Source organism: Sebastes umbrosus, chromosome 15, assembly GCF_015220745.1.
Source record: "Sebastes umbrosus isolate fSebUmb1 chromosome 15, fSebUmb1.pri, whole genome shotgun sequence".
Taxonomy (NCBI): domain Eukaryota; kingdom Metazoa; phylum Chordata; class Actinopteri; order Perciformes; family Sebastidae; genus Sebastes; species Sebastes umbrosus.
This window is the reverse complement of record NC_051283.1, coordinates 26,532,489-26,555,063: the sequence shown is the minus strand read 5'-3', so window position 1 is coordinate 26,555,063 and position 22,575 is coordinate 26,532,489. Positions and strand designations below refer to the sequence as shown.

At 40.3% G+C, this 22,575-nt stretch overlaps 3 protein-coding genes across 5 annotated transcripts; 2 read left to right on the top strand and 1 right to left on the bottom strand.

Annotated features, from left to right (window-relative positions):
* Nucleotides 1–451: 451 nt before the first annotated feature.
* Nucleotides 452–8,258, top strand: msto1 (misato mitochondrial distribution and morphology regulator 1). 2 transcript variants are annotated; one of them, XM_037794180.1, is made up of 14 exons: nt 452–674; nt 2,306–2,435; nt 2,660–2,729; nt 2,980–3,055; nt 3,485–3,542; nt 3,636–3,786; nt 4,099–4,213; nt 4,364–4,498; nt 4,630–4,782; nt 5,992–6,123; nt 6,231–6,415; nt 6,912–7,016; nt 7,117–7,229; nt 7,323–8,258. In XM_037794180.1, exons 1-14 carry the CDS (start codon nt 591–593, stop codon nt 7,580–7,582), a joined length of 1,767 nt encoding a protein of 588 aa, XP_037650108.1. In that variant the 5' UTR covers nt 452–590; the 3' UTR covers nt 7,583–8,258. The 2 variants fall into 2 exon arrangements, with proteins under 2 accessions (XP_037650108.1, XP_037650107.1); XM_037794179.1 differs by having other exon boundaries at nt 3,633–3,786.
* Nucleotides 8,259–8,997: 739 nt separating this feature from the next.
* On the bottom strand, nt 8,998–16,808 carry srsf4 (serine and arginine rich splicing factor 4). Of its 2 annotated transcripts, XM_037794182.1 has the most exons (6): nt 16,604–16,808; nt 13,917–14,143; nt 12,078–12,184; nt 11,594–11,808; nt 11,297–11,374; nt 8,998–9,978 (listed from the first exon to the last, which is right to left on the bottom strand). In XM_037794182.1, the coding sequence occupies exons 1-6, from the start codon at nt 16,708–16,710 to the stop codon at nt 9,432–9,434; spliced, it is 1,281 nt and encodes a 426-aa protein (XP_037650110.1). In that variant the 5' UTR covers nt 16,711–16,808; the 3' UTR covers nt 8,998–9,431. The 2 variants fall into 2 exon arrangements, with proteins under 2 accessions (XP_037650110.1, XP_037650111.1); XM_037794183.1 differs by lacking the exons at nt 13,917–14,143; nt 16,604–16,808 and adding an exon at nt 12,621–13,903.
* A 1,313-nt stretch (nt 16,809–18,121) lies between these two features.
* xkr8.3 (XK, Kell blood group complex subunit-related family, member 8, tandem duplicate 3) lies at nt 18,122–22,557 on the top strand. The gene is made up of 3 exons (XM_037794187.1): nt 18,122–18,862; nt 21,010–21,197; nt 21,405–22,557. The coding sequence occupies exons 1-3, from the start codon at nt 18,522–18,524 to the stop codon at nt 22,133–22,135; spliced, it is 1,260 nt and encodes a 419-aa protein (XP_037650115.1). The 5' UTR covers nt 18,122–18,521; the 3' UTR covers nt 22,136–22,557.
* Nucleotides 22,558–22,575: the final 18 nt, after the last annotated feature.

The window sequence follows — 22,575 nt, the reverse complement described above, 5'->3', positions numbered from 1 at the left end:
AACTTTAATATATATTAATTTTAAAAATGTCCTTTTTAATTTAAATTTGTATAAAACTTTAATATATATTAATTTTAAAAATGTCCTTTTTAATTTAATTTTTTATAAAACTTTAATATATATTAATTTTAAAAAATGTCCTTTTTAATTTAAATTTTATAAAACTTTAATATATATTAATTTTAAAAATGTCCTTTCTAATTACATTTGTATAAACTTTAATATATATTTATTTTAAAAATGTACATAAAAATGTCCTTTTTAATTTAATTTTTTATAAAACTTTAATATATATTAATTTTAAAAATATCCTTTCTAATTACATTTGTATAAACTTTAATACTTGAGAGGACTACTTTGCAGAGACAACACGTGAAGCTACGGCACGGTGAAACCAAACATTTACACCTACGTCATTTGTAACATCCAATCACATTTCTTCATACCCTCCTCTCAGCCAATCACAGAAGCCCGTCTACATGGATCACAAACAGCGTGTTAGGTTGTCTCTGTTCAGTGTTGTCATACCCACCATGTCTGAGCTTGTTGGTGTTTTTTATGTTTTATCCTGATTATTGATCTCCGTTACGATGAGTAGCTTTTGTAGAGAAGTCATCACTCTCCAGTTGGGACATTATTCAAACTTTGTCGGGACTCACTGGTGGAATTTACAGGTAAGAGGCTAAATCTAAGCTAAGCTAAGCTAAGCTAGCTATTGTTAGCTTTGCATGTGTTGTCAACTTTTGTTGTTAGCAGCGAGTGAATGGGCGTTTTGTGCTCATTTTAACACACAGAAGACATGTGATGTAGTTCATCTGGCACGTAAAGATAACAGAACCGCAGCCACCAGGCTTTATGGTGCTAACACAACTTAAAATAGATAAGTATGAATGAGCCTGATGGAGATGTTGAGTTACATCCTCACTGAACATCTGTGACGCTGCATCCAGCTGCTGCTGCTGCTGCATCCAGCTGCTGCTGCTGCTGCATCCAGCTGCTGCTGCTGCTGCATCCAGCTCAAGATGGCTTATTGTATATGGTATATAATAATATTATATACAAAAATTCTAAAACATATTTATACTTGTACTCCAGTACATGCTCCAGCTTTAGTAACTTTGATGTGTTGATGTTGATTATTCATTTTTCTGGTAAACTGAAGGATGAAGTGTTCCTTTATGTGTTCCTCCTACTTCTTAAGCTAAATAATAAACTATCTAAAAAGCCTCTTGGATCAGATGGAAAATATTTGATAGATTATGAAGCATTGCTGCAGATTAAACTACCCAACAGTATATAAAGGAGATACAAATGAGCACAACCTTAAACTTCTACAGCAGTAAAATGCAGCAATAATATTAATCCATAATCATCATACATAAAAGTAAAACACTTGCTTAACATACTTTTACTACTTTTAAATAAAGTTTTGAATGCAGGACTTTTACCAGTTCACAGTGTAGTATTAGTACTTTTATTTAGGATCTGAATAATTCCTCCAACACTGATGTTTATTGTGTCCAACAATTATTGTGTAATTTGCTATAAATTATAGATTTGTGCTGTATCATTAAGAAATATCTACAGATGGGGACCGTTTGCAGCAATAACACAAAGAATACTGTGTCCATTACTCCCATCCACGTTAGCTTTGGGCCAATAGATACTCTGATTGTGACACACAGCAATAAGTTCATTATTTTAAAGTTTATAGCACTTCAGCACTTATAGTAAATTTAAATATCTGGATTTATTAGGACTATGCCAGTCTTGCTACTGTTTTTTATAAAAGTTTTAAGATCAAATATTTGAAATGTAGACTATAAATGCTGTCAAGTTCAGTCCAAATGCAGTTTGAATAAAAAAAAAATCACCCTCTGTTTAAAGGTATATAAGTGGTATTAACATTCAATAACATTGCAGGTTTCCCCGCTGTGGGATTAATAGAGGATCATCTCATCTTATCTTAACATGATTCAAAGTGAAATGTGTTTCTGTTCATCACTATGAAACAAGTCTGAAGTATTGAGGTTGAAAAGTTTTAGAATACAAATAGTTCCAACAGCATCTAAGTGTACAAATGGTAGTAAGCATTTTGCTTAATTGATGTTACGATTAAGAGCGGGTCCTTGGAACATTTCCTCCCCTGTAAGAGGCCCCTGAGAACCCCTGGATTCATACATTTCCCACCACCTCCCTGAGGGCAACATCTCACCCTCATTTCTTCTCAGATAGAGCTGTTTTAGATCATTTTAGCTTCAGTCTGCAACAGTTAAATGACGACGGAGCTTGTGTTCTTTTGCAGGATGCGTCTTTATCATACGATCCAGATGGGCCGCCGAGTGAGATCCAGAGCGATGTCTTGTTTCGTGAAGGACAGACTCTGGGCGGACATGTCACTCACACGCCTCGCCTCATTGCCATGGATCTCAAAGGTAACTTCCTCCTGTTCATCACGTGCTTTTATTAATGCTGAAAACATCCTCTGTGCTGGAGCAGCTTTATTTTTCCAGGTGATTTAAATGTTTCCTATTTTGAGTTTTAATGCATTAATAAAAGATTTAGATTCCTTAAATGGATACAGATTCATACAGTAACTTGGATGTGTATGATGCTTGCTAACCTGAATCACCTGCCTACCACACTCTGTCTATAACAGGAAGTCTTCGGACTCTACGGCAGGAGGGAAGTCTGTATGACGCCGGCAAGGACACCTCTGCCGTCACATGGTAAATATATACAAATAAATAAGACTTTAGGGCCGAACAGATTTTGTTCTGTTTATTCCTACAGTGTGTCACTTGTGGATTGTTGCACCTTTTTAAACATTTTTGTGATTTTCTGTGAAACCGCACACTCTGTTGTTGTTTGCTTGACAACCTTCCGTTAGGCATTTGTTTTTGGTGTAATGAATGAAACCTACAGTGATGGATGTGTCAGATCCTTTCTTATTAAAGGTGTTATTACTCCGTCTGGCAGGGATGGAAGCCTCATGGTGCACAGAGAAAGTCCTCCTGATAAGAACCCCTTTCTTGACGATCTGGACAAGTTGGATGTGAGTATTTCTGGTGGAAATGAAACTGACAAGCAGCTTAATGATACAGTACATAACATTTTCCATCAAGATATTGTCTTGAGAGTGATGCCAAGCCATTTACAATAATGGTGTTCTATATATTTGAATATGTATCTTGATCTAGTATGAATTGCTTTTAGGTCATTGATACTTTTGATGGTGGTATTTATCATATATTTTAATAGCGATCAAAAGAAAACAGAAGATCACCACGACCACAACCTGTAGTATAACTGTAGGTTTCCAAATAGGCCAAGCACTCTTTTCATCATTATAAAAGCTTCTATAAAAGCTTCTCGCCATGTCAGAAAATCCACCATAGCCAGACTTGACTAGCTTGATAACATCCATACTGCTTTCATATAAACAGTTTAGTGCCTTATCCTGACAGCTTCTCTTTGTCTCCAGAGAGGGGAGATCCTCGCTGAAGTTGATTTTTACTCCAGTCCCCAGCCTCAGCGCTCTGGTAAGAAAAACCTTAAGAAAGCCTCTTTTAAATTTTGTACAACAAACAAGATTTAATGTCAAACTGGACTCTGACAACTCTCACCACCAGCAGGTGCAGTGAGTGTGAACACTGTGAACAGCCAGCTGGCTCGAGTCCAGAAGGCCTACAGGCTAGAGGGCAGCGTGAAGGTGTGGTCCGACTTCCTCCGGATCCACCTGCACCCTCGCACCATCTCTGTCATCCACCAGTACAACCATGACGGGTAACGTCAGACATCCTTACTTTTTTGTTGAACGAAATGAGGCGACTGCTGAATTACATTTTCCTCCACAACCAGTCGGTGCAGTACCTGCTCTTCTCCAGTAGATGTCAGGCTTTAAGACTGAATCATAGACTGCTCTATGTGGGCTGAATCTTAAAAGCTTGTTGCACTTGCTCCTGCACCCCAAATAGTGATGTCTAAACCTTTTACAGCTGATGAAAAAAATCACTAATTGGGGTGTGGCCATAAGTGAAACATACTTACATTTTCTCCCTATTAACTTCTATTTATTTATTAACATTTGGTGTTCAGGGAGTCTCAGCGTCTGGAGGCTTTTGGCCAGGGAGAGGCTCTCCTGCAGGGGTCGGTGCTCGAGCAGCTGGAGGACAAACTGCACTTCTTCGTAGAGGAGTGTGATTACCTTCAGGTACGTTTTTAATACTGTATTGTATTATATTAATAAGACAGAAGGATATTTCAGGTTTAATTTTCCATCGCCCAGTTTTCAATGAATCCAGTTTAAAACTTTGCGGATGTATTTCATCCCTCGTCTGTCTGCATCCTGTTTTCCTCTCAGGGTTTCCAGGTTTTTTGTGACCTGGCTGATGGCTTCGCAGGCCTGGGGTCAAAGGTCACAGAGATGCTGCAGGACTCTTATGGTGGCAGAGGCATCCTAACCTGGGGGTTAGCACCTGTCAGTCACCCGGATTCAGTGAGTCACGAACCCAGTATCTCTCTTTTATCGCTCTCTAGTTTCTGACTGTTGAAATGTTAGAGGTTGTGTGAAAGCAGATGTTTTGTAAATGGGCTTCTGCACTTCTTGTTTTCTTCCTGTTCACCCAGACTCCAATGAAGGACCTCTACCACATGTTGAACTGCACAATAGGGACCGTCCACATGGCCAGTCACAGCTCTTTCTTCTGCCCGTTGACCCTGCGTGGTGGACTAGGCAGACGACCGTCCGCTCCCCCTGCATTCCCACACCTCAATTATGATGTGAGCTTTTAATTCCATTTTTTTTTTTTATCACTTATTATTTTAGACTTTTTAAGAGATGTTTAATGGTAATTACACTCGGTCAAATTTGATATTTTCTGATGTTGCATTCACACCAAGAGCGAAGCGAATTCTTGCCTGACTTTACTTGCATGAGTTGGACCACTGGTATCATTTGTGTTCATTTGCGCTAGACGCGCCGTAGAGGAGAAGGAGCTTGTCTCCATAGATACCCCACAACTTTCCAACATCAACCATGGAAGAAATAACCACTGTTGCTGCTTTGTGCATGTTGTGGATGTCCCAGATATGTCAGAAAATCAAACGCCGTCGTGCCTGGGTTTATAACATCACCCAGTAGCAAGCTGTATTCACATACAGTGCCATTGCACTGACTGTTTCTAGCAAGCCACACGCCGCTACTGCGGTATGAACCCAAAATAAACAGATTGTGCTGTAATTTAATTACAATAAACGGATCAAAGTGATGCCAAAATAACTACATAATGATGCCGATTTGTAAAAAGTCTGAATTCATGCTTTGTCAGGTCTGTTACCAAGACGACAAGCAAACAACTTTTAAAATGCTTGTTTTCTGAACGGAGTTTGGATGGATCAGTGCCAGGCTATCCAGCTGCTCCATCAACACTCAACATAAAGTCATCTAGGCAGAAATACGGCAGCGACGTTGTTGTTTCTACCAGAGACAGTCTGTGGTTTATACACATACATTTATACACAGACTTTCGTCCGGACATCAGTGACGACAGGAGGAGAGTCTCAACGCTGATGGGCTTTCACGACACACAGTCACGCAAATTATGTGAATTTTGCATGTTCACGTCGCCCAGCGGGAATTTTCGTCCATTTGCCTCTGCATTGACATTGTATGTAATCGTGCCACGCGAAAAGTTTGCTTTGCTCTTAGTGTGAATGCGCCATATGACCTTTTCAGTCACTTATTTTGACATTTTAATTGACTTAAATCAAATACATATCTTAAATTGAAATCAACACGATAAATGGAGATAAACTGTAATAAAACTGTCTCTTTTAACTAGCACCACACTAAACCACATTTAGACTTATAAAACTGTTTAGATCTGATTTTAAGGACATGTTAAGACTCACAGACTCCCTTTTTATATCTGCATATATGCATGAATATATCTGATCTTGTCATTGGCTAACTTGTCTTTCCCCTCTCAGCCCTCAGTGTGGTACCACTCCAGCGCTGTGCTGGCTTTGGCCCTCGATGCCCTCACTTTGCCTTACAGGCTGAAGAACAACAGCGTCCCCATGTGGCAGGTGGCAGACTCACTCGCCGTGTCTGGGAGAAAGGTGACTTCCTGCCGCTGGTTAAACCGTGTTAATATTTGTTGTTCTATGTTCACGTGTCTGGAGACGAGGCTCTGATCTTATGACGACCGGTGTGATTTAAATCCTAGGTGGTGGCGGCTTACGGCGCCCTCCCCTTTCCCATGATGCACGGCAGCTGTCTCCCCGACGCCCTGAGTGCCTGCGCAGATGCGTTGCCATGGAAACCTCTATCTGCTTGCTCCGAACCCGGCGACGGTCGATGCTACGGCCAGTGGGCGACGCTCAGAGGCTTCGAGGGTCAGAGACTCATCAGGTCAGAACTTCCTGAATACATTTAAAATGTTACCACGCCTTCATGTGTTTTAATAAGAAGAAGAAAATGAATCTAAAACTGAGCATGTTTTATTTATAGTTACATAACTTAAATAGCTGTGTAGACCAGTTTAAAGCGCTGACGTGGAGCTTTCACACAATATCTCATTTATATCTGCACACCATAACAAACGTAACTTTATTATTATTTTCAGTGATGTACAGGCATACATCGACTTTCAATGAAAAAGGCCAGAAATGAGTTAGGGGGGAATTACTTTACATGTAAACAGACTGTATTATAGTTTTATTTCTTACATTTTTCACTGACTGTGGATAAGTACCTCATACAACACCACTTCAAAAACACACAAACTATCTCTTTAAGTCAACAGGATTACGAATATAGAAACATGCCGTCATTAAACACCTTCCCAATCATCACACTAAGTGAAATCTTCTTTAATGTGTTACTGAAATCATTTTTATTCCATCAGCTCTCACGCTCGAGGGACTAAACCGCCCACTCCTCTGCACAGCCTCCACAGCGGTGAAGACGTCCTGGATTCCTACATCAGATCTTTCTATCCTACAGCTCCTCTGTGAGTCCCTACACTGTCACATGCTGTGAACTCACATACTTTCACTTGTTCATCTTTAGAGTAAACAATATATTTTTATTCTCTCTTGTCACTCTCTCAGGGCTCTGCAGTTGGTGTCTGAACCCAGCAAGCTGACGCCACCTTTCCCTCAGATATTCAGCCAGTCCCTCTATGCTCAGGGTTTCCTGCAGAGCCAGCGTTTCCCTCCTGGCGGTAAGCTTCTTTCTATTTCCCTCTTTTACTCTTTTTGTGTCATATTAAGACAAACTTCTCTCCAGCTTGTATTTGATGGTGTTATCTCTGCAGTGCCGGCCCCCGTGGTCTCCTCTGCACCCGTCATGACGTCTCTCCAGTCAGGGCCTGCGCTTGGCCCGTGGCTGTCCGAGCTGCATCGCGGAGCCACCACTTCGGACATCCGTCGCGCGGTCCCCAGCTTCCTCTCCCAGGGGCCCGAAATGGCCGACTACGAGGAGGCCCTGGAGGAGCTGCGCCTGATGGCCAGGTGTTACCGCGACGACAGCGGCGGGGTGATGCGCTCTTCCTCAGAAGAGGATGATGATGACTGACACTGGCAGTCTCAGGGCCGTGGTCTGGATAGACTGATGACTGCTTAGCTGACTGGCATCAAGCCTGCATGCACTCCGACGGACAGAGCGACGAAGAGGAGCTGGGCCTCAGGATTACATGGTAACGGAAAGAGGTGAAACCTGCTCATAGGTTGAAAACAGACTTGGAGACTACAAGACACGGATGAGGGATTATTAGGAAGTTGGACCTCTACGTGTGTAGTATTCAGTGAGGTGAAGGATGAAGCATCATGTGACTGTATGGATTCTGGTTACTGACTGTTTATCTGTAATTAACTGTTTTATACGAAGTATACACGATAAAATGACTGAAAATACATTGACATGTATGTCACACCTCTGTTTTGGGCACAGGTTGTTCTGACCACCTGAAAGAGTTCATAGCACAGATGTTTAGAGTGATAAGGGTGCTCCGACGAATCGATCGACATTTGTTCTTCTTTGTAAAAGCCGATCAGATGACGCATTGATTCTGATATGAAACGTTTTCAACTCATTTTCCTGCTTTCTCACCTGCTCTTTAATCTGCTCTGAGAGCGACACAGCTGGACACAAGTGAATCTGTCAAGAAAACACACTGATAATCTATAAAAGATATACGGTACTATAAATGATCTGATTCCGTTAAATGATTCAAATATGCATTCCCTGCTTACCAACGCTGTTGATTTCCCTCTTCCTGCCGTTCTCCTAGTAACGCGTCTGTTTGCATTATTTAAATTACCTACTTATCAGTTGTGTCTAAATGGAGAACGAGAGATGAGCAGAATCTCTTGTTGACAGTCGCTGAGAAATGGGTTCAAATAGATCAGATCGTGACCGGATCGGCCCCAAACATCCTGATCGGAGAACCCTTATTATTAGTGGGTCATATTGGAAACCGCTTATCTTAATGTCATAGCCGAAAGTGACCAGCAGCCAGTGAAGGCTAAATGCCAATTGTATGTTAAACAATTTAAAGACAGCAACCACAAATGTTTTGTATTTTTACCCTACATGATTTTGCAAAACTGAAATACATTTTAGTTGATGTTATTCTGTATTTCTAGTGTCAACAAATCCCATGAAAAGACCAGAACAACCTGCCTCTTGATGTTTCAGCCCCAAGCATCCAGTTCTTACTGAAGTAGTAAATCTGTAAAAACAGGTCGTGGAAATATACTGTTATTTTGTAAAAAGCTAGATCATTTTCTGAAGGAGCTGGGTTCTGTAGTTTACTGAACGTTGCTCAACAGGAGTAAATAGTGAATTTTCTTGACTCTTTTTAGCCACAGGCCTCAGAGATCTGTAGTTTGGACATTTGCTCGACTGTCCTATAAAAGTACTCAAATCATGCCAAAACTGAAATCAATACCATACCTCACTGATAAATAAAACCCAAACCAAACGACAAATGTAGAACAGGCATTTGTTTTAATCTGAAATAAAATGATACAAGGATTTTACAAAAGGTGAGGAGATGCTAGGACATATTCCCACCCAGCATTTTGACAACAGTATGCTTCTACATTTGATTAAAAAAAGGCTAAGACACATACCATACCATCATTTAAACTTATAAAACCGAGAGACTGCACCCTGTTATTTTACAAACACCCCCATACGAGACAGCTCTAATGAAAAAATATGTCGAGTAAAAGTCAAATGAAATGGAGTAGCGTGGGCATAAAAGACATCGAGCACGAGTGCCTGGTATTCTACAGCTATTTATCAAAAAACAGGAGGTAGGGGTAGTGGGGGGGTCGGGGTCGGGGGGTGGGGGAATGTGAATGGAGGGCAGGGGGACACACTGGGATAAGGGCTCATGACAAACAGTTCAAAATGTGAACTAGGAGCGGGAACGGGAGCGGGAACGAGACTGGGAGCGGGATTTGGAGCGGGACTCTGAACGGGAGGCAGATCGGGAGTGGGAGCGCGCTTTGGCGGGCGTGGGGGTACGGGATTTAGACTTGGACTTCGATTTAGACCTGGCTCTGGATTTCGTTTCGGCGGGGGAGCGGGAACGAGAGCGGGAGCCCATCTCGGCCTCGCCTCCCTCGTCTTCGCTCTTGAGCTGCTCGCGGCCCTTTGAGCCGGATTTCCTGGAGCGATCCTTGATTCCTGACCGAGAGCGAGACCTGGAGTTGGAGCGAGATCTGGACCTGGAGTCGTCCTTCTTCTTCTTCCCGTCTTTCTTGCTCTTTTTGCTCTTGGGGCTGCGACTCTTGGGGGAGCGGCTCTTGGGGCTGCGACTCTTAGGGCTGCGGCTCTTGGGGCTGCGGCTCCTGCTGCGATTCTCTTTCTTCGGGGCGCCGTTGCTGCGCTCCTCTTCCTCCTTCTTGCTCTTGACCTTGTTCTTCTTGCTACGAGATCGGCTGCGGGAGCGGGACGCCGCTCTGTGGATAAAATCAGACAGTGGAACTTAGTGTTTTTTTATTCCTTGCTGTGCCAAACTAGCTCACAAATGTCCACACAAGATTATTTCTACCATCCCTACTACCACAACCATCAGACCAAATGCCCTCTGACATAAAGCACATCACAAAAAGGCACAATTTGCTGCTAAAACACATTAAAAGTATTTACATTTTATCAGAATAATAATTTCTGACAGTTCTATTTGAAAAAGTTCTGCACCATTAAAAACAGGACAAGATGACGGTCAGGTTAAATGCCAGAGGGGCATTTAAACATGAGCCGTGTCCATCAGTGGACAGAGACACCGGGCTATGTGGCCATGACCTGCTTAGATTAAACAGCTGTAGATATCAGGCTACTGCTCGCTGTCATCGGCTATAGGCTACATGCACAAGTGCATGCACCTGTGCACTTTTATGGACTTTTTTTCATGGAAATCTATTCAGAGACATGTGCTCTCATCTTACTACTAACCTAGTGCTGTTAATGTGGCTTTTATAGGCAGCTGCTGAGTGGCTTGAGATGTGGCATTGAGAGGTCGAATGCCGTTCGAACTCAGCAGCTGAACAAGGATGTGCGTGTCTTCCACATCAAGGTATCCACCGACATACCCATGTACCAAGTAGTATCAAAATTTCTCCAGTCAAATGAAATCGGCATTCAATCGTTTTTGTGCCCAGATCTAGAAAAAAAAGACTATTTGTATGGTTTTGCTCGCAGCCAATCACCGAAGGCGTTCATCGATTTACTGCGACGTGTGATTGTCCTACTACCGCAGCAGCTTCAACCAATACAGCCGGGATTGTCTGCCTGCATGTGGCTCCGAACACGGAGATGTCTAAGCCAGAAGATGGCAGCTAACGATGCTTACCGCGTGACGGCAAAAGTACTGACAGAGATAGCGGTTTTAAGCTTGGTGGCCATTACGTTTCCACGATAACTTGGACTCAGGACGGCGTTACCAGTTGGAACCGGCACTGTATGAGCACTTTGCAGTGCAACAGAGATTAGCTAGCCAGTGGGTCACACACACAACTTCCATTCACATGATGGTTATCAAATGAAGTACTCTATTGGTATCAGTATCACTTCAAGGTTAGTAATAACGGTACTGATATTGTAATTATTTTAAACGATACCCAGCCCTACTTCACACTGGTTACCAAGAGCAAACTAATCCTTAAAACAGCTTCATTAAGTTAAGTTTACTCTTACTGTTTATTGATGGCTCTATTCAGTACAGAAACGACATGTGCTTATCATAATATCCCCTCTGACAGAGTTTTCATGTCTCACCTAGAGTGGGAGCGGCTGCGACTGCTGCTCTCACTGCGGCTACGGCTCTTGCGAGACCTGCGGCTCCTGGAGCGGGACCTGAGAAAAGACAGTAACAATTAGCAACAGTCACATCGACACAGCGTTATGAATCCGTATCTGTTGTCAATAATGTCTCAAGCACTACATATGAAACACGGGTTTAAATCCTAGTGCATCGTATGGTCATTTTGTAAACTTTCTCATGTACTATTGCTCTATTTAGAAAACCTCAATATGTATCAGGAAGCCATGTGTAATTACAGCGGCGCGTCTAACCTGGAATGGCTGCGGCTGCGAGAATAAGAGCGCCGGCGTCTGGCCCCGGGGCGGTCCTCGATGAGCCGGATCTTTCTACCGTTCACTTCTGTGCCGTCGAGCTTCTCCAGAGCCCTCTTCATGTCAGAGTAGAGCCTGAACTCTATCACCCCCTCATTCCTCCGGCCCTTGTGGGTGTCGGCGTAAGTCACCTCCCCTGCCTGCCTCATGTAGTCCTTCAGAGAAATGGGAAGTGATGCGTTAATGGATATGCTCGGCTCATAAAACAAAAATCTAAGACATGACAAACTCAAAGGGGGGAAAGGCATTTGGTTTCATTAATGTTGTGAGACTGTTCTGACAGTTTGTGTAGTTGTATCTCTAAATATAAAGTTGTTCAGAACTAGACAGTGAACAAATGGGATAACACTTTTGATGTATTACTTATTGGCTTTTGACATTACTTCCTTAACACTTAAGAAAAAAAAAAAAAACAGCTTCATACCTTCAAGTCCTGCCAGCTGCAGCGGCTGGAAAGATTCTCAACAATGAGCCGATAATCTGTCCTTATAGGTGGACCATATCTGTCTCTTCCCCAGCGACCATATCCACCTTTTAAGGTAACAAGGAAAGGACAGGGAAAATGAGGACCAAAAAGAAATGGTGATGGTGCATTTATACTAATCTCCAAGCTACACACTACAAAATATGTCTCAATATTCACTTGGGAAAAGGAAACAAAAAGGGGAAAAGCAAAAGGTGAAAAAAACGGCTTACAAAAAAAAAAAAAAAAAAAAAAAAAAAAGATATCCTAAAAAACTCTTTCTACAAATTAAAAACTTGAATTAAAAACCTAAACCTATACAACACATTTGTAGCTTATTCAATTTTGGTTAACATTTCAATAGGCCTACTTTCTTAATAAGAAAGAAAAAAAATAATAACATAACTGATCGAGGAAGTACTTACGGTGAACTAATGCAAGTTTCTAAGCTATCTTATCTAAAAACATTTCACTGTTACAAAACATGTTCTTTTTTTCAGGCACCTATAAGAGCTGAACCCACATCTCTTCCTAACCCCATGGCATCCTCACCACCCGGCCTGGGCCTAATGGGAAAAGCGGTCTTCATTCACAATGGCTCCCTTTTTTGGTCTGCCCAGGGGCCCAGAATGGTCAAACCACACTCTTGGAAAGGGGGGACACCATGGCCAGCAATAGGGGCAGGCAGTCAGCAAAGGACTCTTTCAATTAAAACATTGAGGTTCTTTGTTAAATCTTTACCTTTAAATTGACAATCATTTTAAATAAAATAAGAAACGGAATAAGACATCAATAGATTACAAGATATTTAACAATCAAATAGTTATTTTTTACAATATTCAAATTAAGACATTTATATCCTTTCCATAAGTAAGCCATTTCCCCATCACACATTCACATGTAACTGCATTTCCAATCCGTCAAATGGTACCCCAAAGATATTTCTCAAGTCATTGGTGGCTCTGGTGCACGCAAGATTAATTGTGTCATGTGGAAATCTTCTCCCACGCCTACTGTTCAGTGGGGAAGAAAACTGTTAAGTGCTGTACTGAGTGGTGCTCGTACAATGTCCACTAATCTATTTGCAAGACAATTGAAAACTAAATAGCAGCTCTGGAGTGCCCTATCCAGAAACTGAGACGTGCATTTATGTTAAACAGGCCATCGAAAACATGGAGGGCTCGTTGAGGCCAGAACAATAGCAAGTAATGATGAAATTAAGATGAGGGGGCGTGGGTGGGTGGGTGCAACAAAACACAAAAACTGAATTGAAAACAACCAAGTTTCACTTAAAGCTGCGCAAGTAGACTCTGTTCAGTCATAAGGGATGGAGATAAGGTACCAGTAAAGCTGGGCGATACTGATCAAAACTTGATTTTACAAAAAAGGTAACATTGGTGCATATATTTGACTGTCCAATTTTTTTTCATAAGTCTATAATTAAAATAGAGAGGTCAATATTGCATTAATTTTCTGGTGCAGCTTTTGTGACAAAGCAAATACAACGTTTTTGCTATATCCAAGTATTGCAATGACAAAATCAATATGGTGTCTTATATCACAATATCACCCAGCTCAAGATACCACCTACAGCAACAAAATGTTTCTGAAAAGTATCAGCCGCACTCCTTTATCAGAGTGTCAAACACTAGGATTGAATTGAATGCACATCAGCCACCAAGGACAAGCTTCAAATGTTTGCCCCTTCCAAATTTTGATCAATGGTTCCCTGTAATGAATGAAATCCCTTATCAGTGACATTATTCATGTGAAATAAGCACAATTCTCTGGAACACTTACTTCTTCCTCCTCCACCACCACCTCCTCCTCCGCTGCCACCTCCTCCTCCTCCTCCTCCTCCACCACCACCTCCTCCTCCTCCTCCACCTCCTCCTCCATAACCTCCATCACGACGGGGTCCCTTGGTGTGCTCCACAATGACCCTTTCCCCACACAACTCCTTGCCGTTCAAGTCATACACAGCATCATCTGCATCACGCGGGTCATCAAATTCAACAAACCCATACCTTTGTGAAAGAAGAAAACGTGTTAACACTTGGTAATGACAAAGGATTTGGATTTTCATGGTCGAAAAAACACAGTGGAGGTCAGGTTTGCACAGACATAGCATAGTTAAAACAATAGCCAGGAAAAACTAAATGTTGGCCACAGCTATGTCACACTTCCTTAAAAAGGCGTTCTCGAGCAGTGGGTCCAGGTTTCAGCGCTATAGACAACCGATACTAATGTACAGACATCTTACTTCTTCCAAGCTGGTTAATTTTGTGAGAAAAATTATTGCTACAAAACTCGATGTAAAGCTCAACTATCTTGTGGACATGTGTATAATACTGCTAGTCTGCTATACTGATACAAAGACAAGATTAGTTGATTTATCAATCAGATGGGCAACATTAAAAAATAATTAGCAACAATTTGATATTGAATTGTGCAGGTCATTTGAGCAAAAATATCATAAATTCACCAGTCCTACTTTACCAAATATATATATATTTCTGAATATTATAGGGATAATTAAAATGATCTAATGAAAAACAAAGGATTCAGCATTTCAGGCAATTAGAAAATGTGCATAAAGAGTGCTGAATAGTTTGCATGTACTGTTGCATTTCATTTATAAAACTTTAATTAAAAACTTTTTCTGTTATTATAGAATGTACTTTTATGAATGTGATATTTTTCTAAAATGATAAATATTCATAATACAGTGCTGTTTTTGTTCTGAACTGCAGACATAAAAAACAAATATTTGCTTAATAATGAAAAATAAACAGAAATATTACAGGGCAAATTCTTTCCCAAAAATAACGGACAGCTCCAAAACGTGTGTATGGTTGTTTCATCATGCAGTCCAGAGAAAGAGCAAATTAAGATCAAAGTAATTTCTTATTATTTGCAAGTAATGCTTTGTCGGATAGCATCGATGATTCAAGATAAGGTTTTTTCCACCGGACTGCACGTTTAATGTTAGATAGTGTTTTTTTGTTTTGTTTTTACATTTATCCTTTGATATTGCAATATATATTGTTATTAATTGTTTTTTTATTTGATTGACACAAACATTAATTACTTCTTTATTGTTTTCTTCCATTAACATGCATGTTATTTTTAAATATCTATATATTGTAATTTGCGTAATGAATTGTATATATGTATATGTTTTTATTTTGTTCTTTTTTATTATTTATATTTATTATTAATTGACGCTTTGGCAATATTATTCACCTGACAGTCATGCCAATAAAGCAAATTGAATTGAAATTTGTTTTAACCTTTCAAATATTATTAGACATATGTAAAAAATATATCTGTAGTTTAGGCTACATCACTCTTTTTTTTGCTTCATAATCACCCACACTTTTCACAACACTACATTTAATTAATTACACTGTTTAATATGGATATTGTTGGGATGCTGGAGGATACATACATACATACATTAAATGCAACTCATGCACCTCTTTAAATTAAATTGTAGATCCAATCTAGTAGTTAAAGACACGACTGGGACTGAACCTGCACACGTTTTAGCTCAACTTCTATATTGTTTTCTTCCATTTACATGCATGTTCTTTTTAAATATCTATACATTGCTTAATGAGTTGTATATGTATGTTTTTATTTTGTTCTTTTTTTCATTTGACGATTTGGCAATATTGTTCACCTGAATAGTTTGCATGTACTGTTGCATTTAACTTATTTTTCATTTTTCTAAGATGATAAAAAAATATTCATAATAAAGTGCTGTTTTTTGTTCTGAACTGCAGAGATCATTAAAAAACCTAATATTTGCTTAATAATGAAAATTAAACAGAAATATTACAAAATATTCGAAATAAATAAATAAAATATAAATAAACATAATAAAAATATATATAATAAAACAAATAAATACATTATTTCCTAAAAAATAACAGACAGCTCCAAAACGAGTGTATGGTTGTTACACAATCAAGTCCAGAGGAAGAGGAAATTAATATCAATGTCATGTCTTATTATTTGCAAATTATGCAATATGCATTTCCACCGGGCTGCACGTTTATGTTAGGTAGTGGATCCAATCTAGTGGTTAAAGACACTACTGGGACTGAACTTGCACATGTTTTAGCTCCAGGGTTGCAACACTCACTGCGGCCTGTGACTTTGCCACGTCTAACCTTAGCTAGCTAGTTAGCCGCTAGCTAGTTAGCATCGGTCGAGATAACGCAAAAATAACGCTAAAATTCAAACACAGAAACACATTTTAAAATGATATAAAGAAAAACAAACACGTTATCTAAACTAAAACCCAACTGTATATCACATTTTTTACTGTTTTCATTGTTTAAATATTAAAAAATAGCTAGTTAGCTTAGCATTAGCTCAGGCTGCTAGCCACCGACTAGGCCGCAGACAGCACGCGCTGCATCGTCCCGGTAACGGCTCCGGTAACTAACGGAAACACCGATTAACGGTCTCAACGTTACCCGTTTTTCAGGTCGACTTCCAGTATCTTCCCGTAGCCTTTGAAGAACCTCTCCACGTCCTTCTCTCGGGCCCTGTAGCTCAGTCTTCCGATGTACACCCTCGACATGTTGTTAGCTTGTTGTGTTGCTAACAGAGGAGCGAGATGATCCGGATGAAACCGACCGATCACAGAGAGGAGGAGGAGGCGCGAGGAGGCAGCGGGACATACACGCGCTGCTCTGATGCTATAGGTCGAGGCTAGGAGGGGGCGGGGCTTAGTGAGCGGTGATTTTAACTGGCCTGAGTTTAGTCTCTCAGGTTACCCTGTTACAGGGGTCAGCAACCTTCACTATCAAAAGAGACATTGTAGGCAAAAACATGTGAGCATTGTGATGAAGGTAACACAGTTTATAGTCTAAGTATAAAGTATATAAGCCTAATGCAGTGAGGGCCAAAGTGCAAATGTACTACGGAGTATTAGGACCACATTGAGGGAAAAAACATCTGAGATTTCCAGAATAAAGTCATAATATTACGAGAATAAAGTCATAATATTACGAGATTAAAAGTCATAATATTACGAGAAAAAAGTCGTAATATTACGAGAATAAAGTCATAATATTACGAGAATAAAGTCATAATATTACGAGATTAAAAGTCATAATATTACGAGAAAAAAGTCGTAATATTACGAGAATAAAGTCATAATATTACGAGAATAAAGTCATAATATTACAAGAAAAATCTCGTAATATTACGAGAATAAAGTCATAACTTTACGAAAAAAAAGTCATAATATTACAAGAAAAATCTTGTAATATTACGAGAATAAAGTCATAATATTACAAGATTAAAAGTCGTAATATTACGAGAATAAAGTCATAACTTTACGAGAAAAAAAGTCATAATATTACGAGAAAAAAGTCGTAACTGTACGTAATATTGCGACTTTATTCTCGTAATATTACAACTTTAATATTATGATAATATAAAGTCGTAATAAATAATATTACGACTTTTATTACGACCAAACTGTTGCCTAGCTACGCAATTCCGTTGCAATTCCATTGAAATGAGCTAAAACGGAGCGTTTCAGACAGAGGGTGAAAACAGGTATATTCAGGAAGACAGTATGAGGAAAATAAAGTTTTTTTTAAATATTACAGCATGTAAACATGATTTAGTAGAGACACAAAATACAAGTATGAACCTGAAAATGAGCATAATATGGGATCTTTAAATGTTAAAACCTTTACATCCCAGATTTGAGAAAAAAGTAGTAATTTCGAGAATAAACTCATAATATTACAAGAATAAAAGTTGTAATACAACGAGAATAAAGTCATAACTTTACGATAATAAAGTCGTAATATTACAAGAAAAAAAGTCGTAATATTAGGAGAATAAAGTTGTTTCAGACAGAGGGTGAATACAGGTATATTCAGGCAGACAGTATGAGGAAAATAAAGTTTTTTTAACATTACAGCATGTAAACATGATTTAGTAGAGACACAAAATACAAGTATGAACCTGAACATTTGCATAATATGGGATCTTTAAATGTTAAAACCTTGACATTCCGGATTTGCACCCTGGCCCAGCAGCGGTGGGCGGGGCTAACAGCTCCACAGACAGGAGGATCATTACAAACACACCAGCTGCTCTCCTCTCTGTAACGGTTACTCTTTACTCTCTTTTCTCTCTTGTATTGTAATCTCCAGCGTTATACTAATATCTCCTCCTGTCTGAGTGAGTTCAAACTGTTAACTTAAATATGAAACTGTTCTCAACTTTGTTCTTCACCGGGTTGAAGAATGTGAGGTCTCTTTGGGAGGGAAATAACGGAACCGGGACGCTAGCCTGAATGTTAGCTGCCTAGCAACAGGTCGGTTGGTCGGTTGGTCAGCTTAGCAACAACAACAACAACACTAACGGCTAATGGCGCGCGGGACTTTTTCAAACTACACGTGGATCGACTTCGCGTTCTCGGTGGTGGGAGTTTGTACTTTCTTGGTGGACTGGGGCTCGGACGTGTGGGTGGCCACCGAGTTCTACTGCCAAGGGGACCTGCTCTGGTTCGGGGTGCTGGTCGGCCTCATGGTCCTGTCCTCGGTGGTGGTCCAGATGTTCAGCTGGTTCTGGTTCCAGTATGACCGAGAGCTGCCGGGCTTCGGCCGGCAGGCTGGAGGAGGAGGAGGAAGAACCGGTACCGTGCTGTTTGGGGACCGAGTGAAGCTCTCCTGTGTGTTACATGTGCTGCAGCTGGGCTTCCTTTGCAGGTAGACTTCACTATTTCGTACATATTAGTAAACACATTATGTGTTATAATAATGCTTACACCTCATAGTAACTATTAAAGTTGAAATGCATGGAATCAAACAGCCCTAGAGCTATTTAATTGGTATTTAAATGTTTAAAGGTCCCATATCGTGCTCATTTTCAGGTTCATACTTGTATTTTGTTTTTCTACTACAACATGTTTACATGCTGTAATGTTAAAAAAACAACTTATTTTCCTCATACTGTCTGTCTGAATATACGGGTATTCACCATCTGTCTGAAACGCTCCGTTTTAGCGCAAATCAATGGGATTGCAACAGAATTGCGTTGCTAGGCAACAGTTTGGGTCCATGTTTACATCCTGTCAGTTGATGTTATTCACATACACTGCAACCAGGAAACAAACTGGGAAACACTTAGAATGTTTACGTTTAAAACCATGTAATGGTCTATATATTGTATAATTGTGACATCACAAATGGACAGAAATCCTGACGGCTTGTTTCAAACGCACAATTTCTGAATATGGACTGTGTGTATTTCTCCGTATATTGAACGTTTCAATACTTTCACAGTATATATATATAGCACTTAAACCTGCTTTATAGTATAACAGACATGACAATCTCATTCGCTACACGCACGAGCAACGGGACTGTAAATGTTATTTCTGGTTTCTCAATATCATTGTAATACAGGTTACATGAAATAAGATAAGATAAGATAAGATAGAACTTTATTAATCCCGAAGGAAATTCTTGTGCCAGAGATTGCTCAAAAATACAACAAGTTCATGTGTTTAAAATGTAAGTATATAAAATGAAAAGAATTATTTCTAGCACCAGTGCCTTAAAGAATAACAATTAAGTAAGATACATTTAGTAAAATGGGTAAATAAGATAAGTAAAATAAAAGAAAGGTAAAGTTAGCTAAAAAACAGAAAAGGAAGTAATATTGCACATGATGGAAATTAATATTGCACACAATGAGCAGTGATATTGCACATGAGAATGGAAAAAGTAATATTGCATATGATATTGATATTGTTGTTGTTGTCAGTGTTCGGTGTTTTCAGCTATCCTTCATGCAGAAGGAATCAGAAGGTGTTTGCATCACGCAAACACACTTTAATATTGACAAAACTGAAGTAAAGCACCCTGGGAACAAGCAGGAGTATTTCTCTCTGTACCTGTTATTTAAAAAAATGGATATTCCTACAGAATAGTTCAGGCAAGCTAGCAGGTAATAACATTTGACAGGTGCTGTGACCACAAATGAAAATGTCAGGTGTGGCAACTTGTAAAACCAGTGACTCGGAAGAGAACTCAATGTTTTCTCAATATCATTATAATACAGGTTACACAAAATAAGATAAGATAAGATAAGATAAGATAGAACCTTATTAATCCCGAAGGAAATTCTTGTGCCAGAGATTGCTCAAAAATACAACAAAATTACAACAAGTTCAAGTGTTTAAAATACAAGTGTATAAAATAAAAAAGTACTATTCTAGCACCAGTGCCTAAAAGAATAACAATTAAGTAAGATACATTTAGTAAAATGAGTAAATAAGATAATAAGTAAATAAAAAAAAGGTAAATTTAGCTAAGAAAAAACAGAAAAGGAAGTAATATTGCAATGGAAAAAGTAGTATTGCATACAATATTGATATTATTGTTGTTGTTGTCAGTGTTCGGTGTTTCCAGCTGTCCTTCCTGCAGAAGGAATCAAAAGGTGTTTGCATCACGCAAACACACTTTAATATTGACAAAACTGAAGTAAAGCACCCTGGGAACAAGCACCTTCGCTGCAGGAGTATTTCTCTCTGTACCTGTTATTTAAAAAAAATGGATATTCCAACAGAATAGTTCAGGCAAGCTAGCAGGTAATAACATTTGACAGGTGCTGTGACCACAAATGAAAATGTCAGGTGAGGCAACTAGTAAAACCAGTGACTCGGAAGAGAACTCAATGCATGACATGCACAGATAATGAGTTAATGAGGTATGAAAAGCTGTGACTGTCAGATTGCTTCTATTCACCGTTAAAAGAGTATGTTTAAGCTGCATGGGTTTGGTATGTGATGCAGTTTTCCCACAATCTGTGTGTCATAATAGCCCTTCTCTTGACGTATTCATCCCCGCAGGCACATCTCCGCCATACGACAAGGCTTCAGGGTTTGGTGGCGGAAACAGGAAGGGTCCGAGTACGCCGTTTACCTGACACACGACCTCAGCATGCTCCGGCTCATCGAGACGTTCTGCGAGAGTGCTCCTCAGCTCACCCTGATGATCTACGTCATGCTGCACACAAACAAGGCCAGGACGGTTCAGTGTAAGTTCTCTTTTAGTTCCATTTACTTCCACCCTGCAAACTTCTGCAAATGATGATAACGTTTGTATGTGTGAATCATGATATAGATAGTGACCCACTTTAGGTTATTAAAAACTCTCCACCTGGATTGTGGTGAGGAAACAAACACCACAGTTGGGTGTTCACTTCCTCTTGGTTGCTCTGATGATTTCTGTTTTTTTTTGACAGTTGTGAGCATTGCTGCATCAACCACCTCCATAGCCTGGATGGTGTTGGATTACCACCGCTCCCTGCGCTCCTTCCTCCCAGACAAGGCCAAGCAGGGCTGGTGTTCCTCTTTAATCTACTTCCTGTGGAACCTGCTGCTGATCGCCCCACGTGTGGCAGCCCTCGCCCTCTTCGCCTCGGTCCTGTCTGCTTACATCGCCGCCCACTTCCTGATGCTGTGGTTTGTCTTTGTGTTGTGGGCCTGGCGACAGGGGACCGACTTCATGGACAGCGTCGGTGGGGAGTGCCTCTACCGGGCCACCGTAGGGCTCATCTGGTACTTCAGCTGGTTTAATGTAGCAGAGGGTCAGACCAGAGGCAGGAGCATCATCTACCATACCTTCATCACCACCGACGGAGGAATCCTGCTGGCGACTTGGTGGTGTTACAGGGATCCTGTCCAGACTGAGCCGTACGCACTCGCTCTGCTCATCTCCCTACCTCTCATCTACCTCCTGGGACTCCTCTTCAAAACCCTCTACTACTGCTGCTTCCACCCCAAGCTGTGGAGGCCCCCGGTGAGGGACCCAGGACTGCCTGATGATCTGCCCGACGCAGAAGTGTCCTTCAGAGACTTTTCCATCCAGGACGGCACTCCGTCCGCCCAGCTCCTCAACAAACGGATGGCTGGCCATGCTGCTCATTTTTACTCAAAGCAAGAAGTCATCATAAACACTGATGGCACAAATTGAGCGGAGTCATCACAACTGTGATGTCTGACTTTTCGTGTGTCACAGCCAACTGTGTATAACTGACACAGTTAGCCGTGACACACAACTGTGTCACGGCTAACTGTGTCACGGCTAACTGCCATTACTGACAAATGTTCCCTTCTTTGGGAGTAATAGTATGTAACAATCTCAACATTCAAAACTGTACTTGAAAATAAGAGTAGGCAATATGGATAAAATCCTTTTCATATCAGTACATACATCATACATTAATACATACATTACCATATAGTTCATTCCTGGAAAAACTGTTAGAAGTAAGAGATAATGTACAGCGAGCCGGTTAGCGTCGGGGTCCACGGAGGGGTCTTGCATCGCCCTGAAGGGGTTTATTTCACAGCAATGACCCGATAGCTGTACATTATCGCACTTATTAAACATCTACTTACTGAAGAAATCAA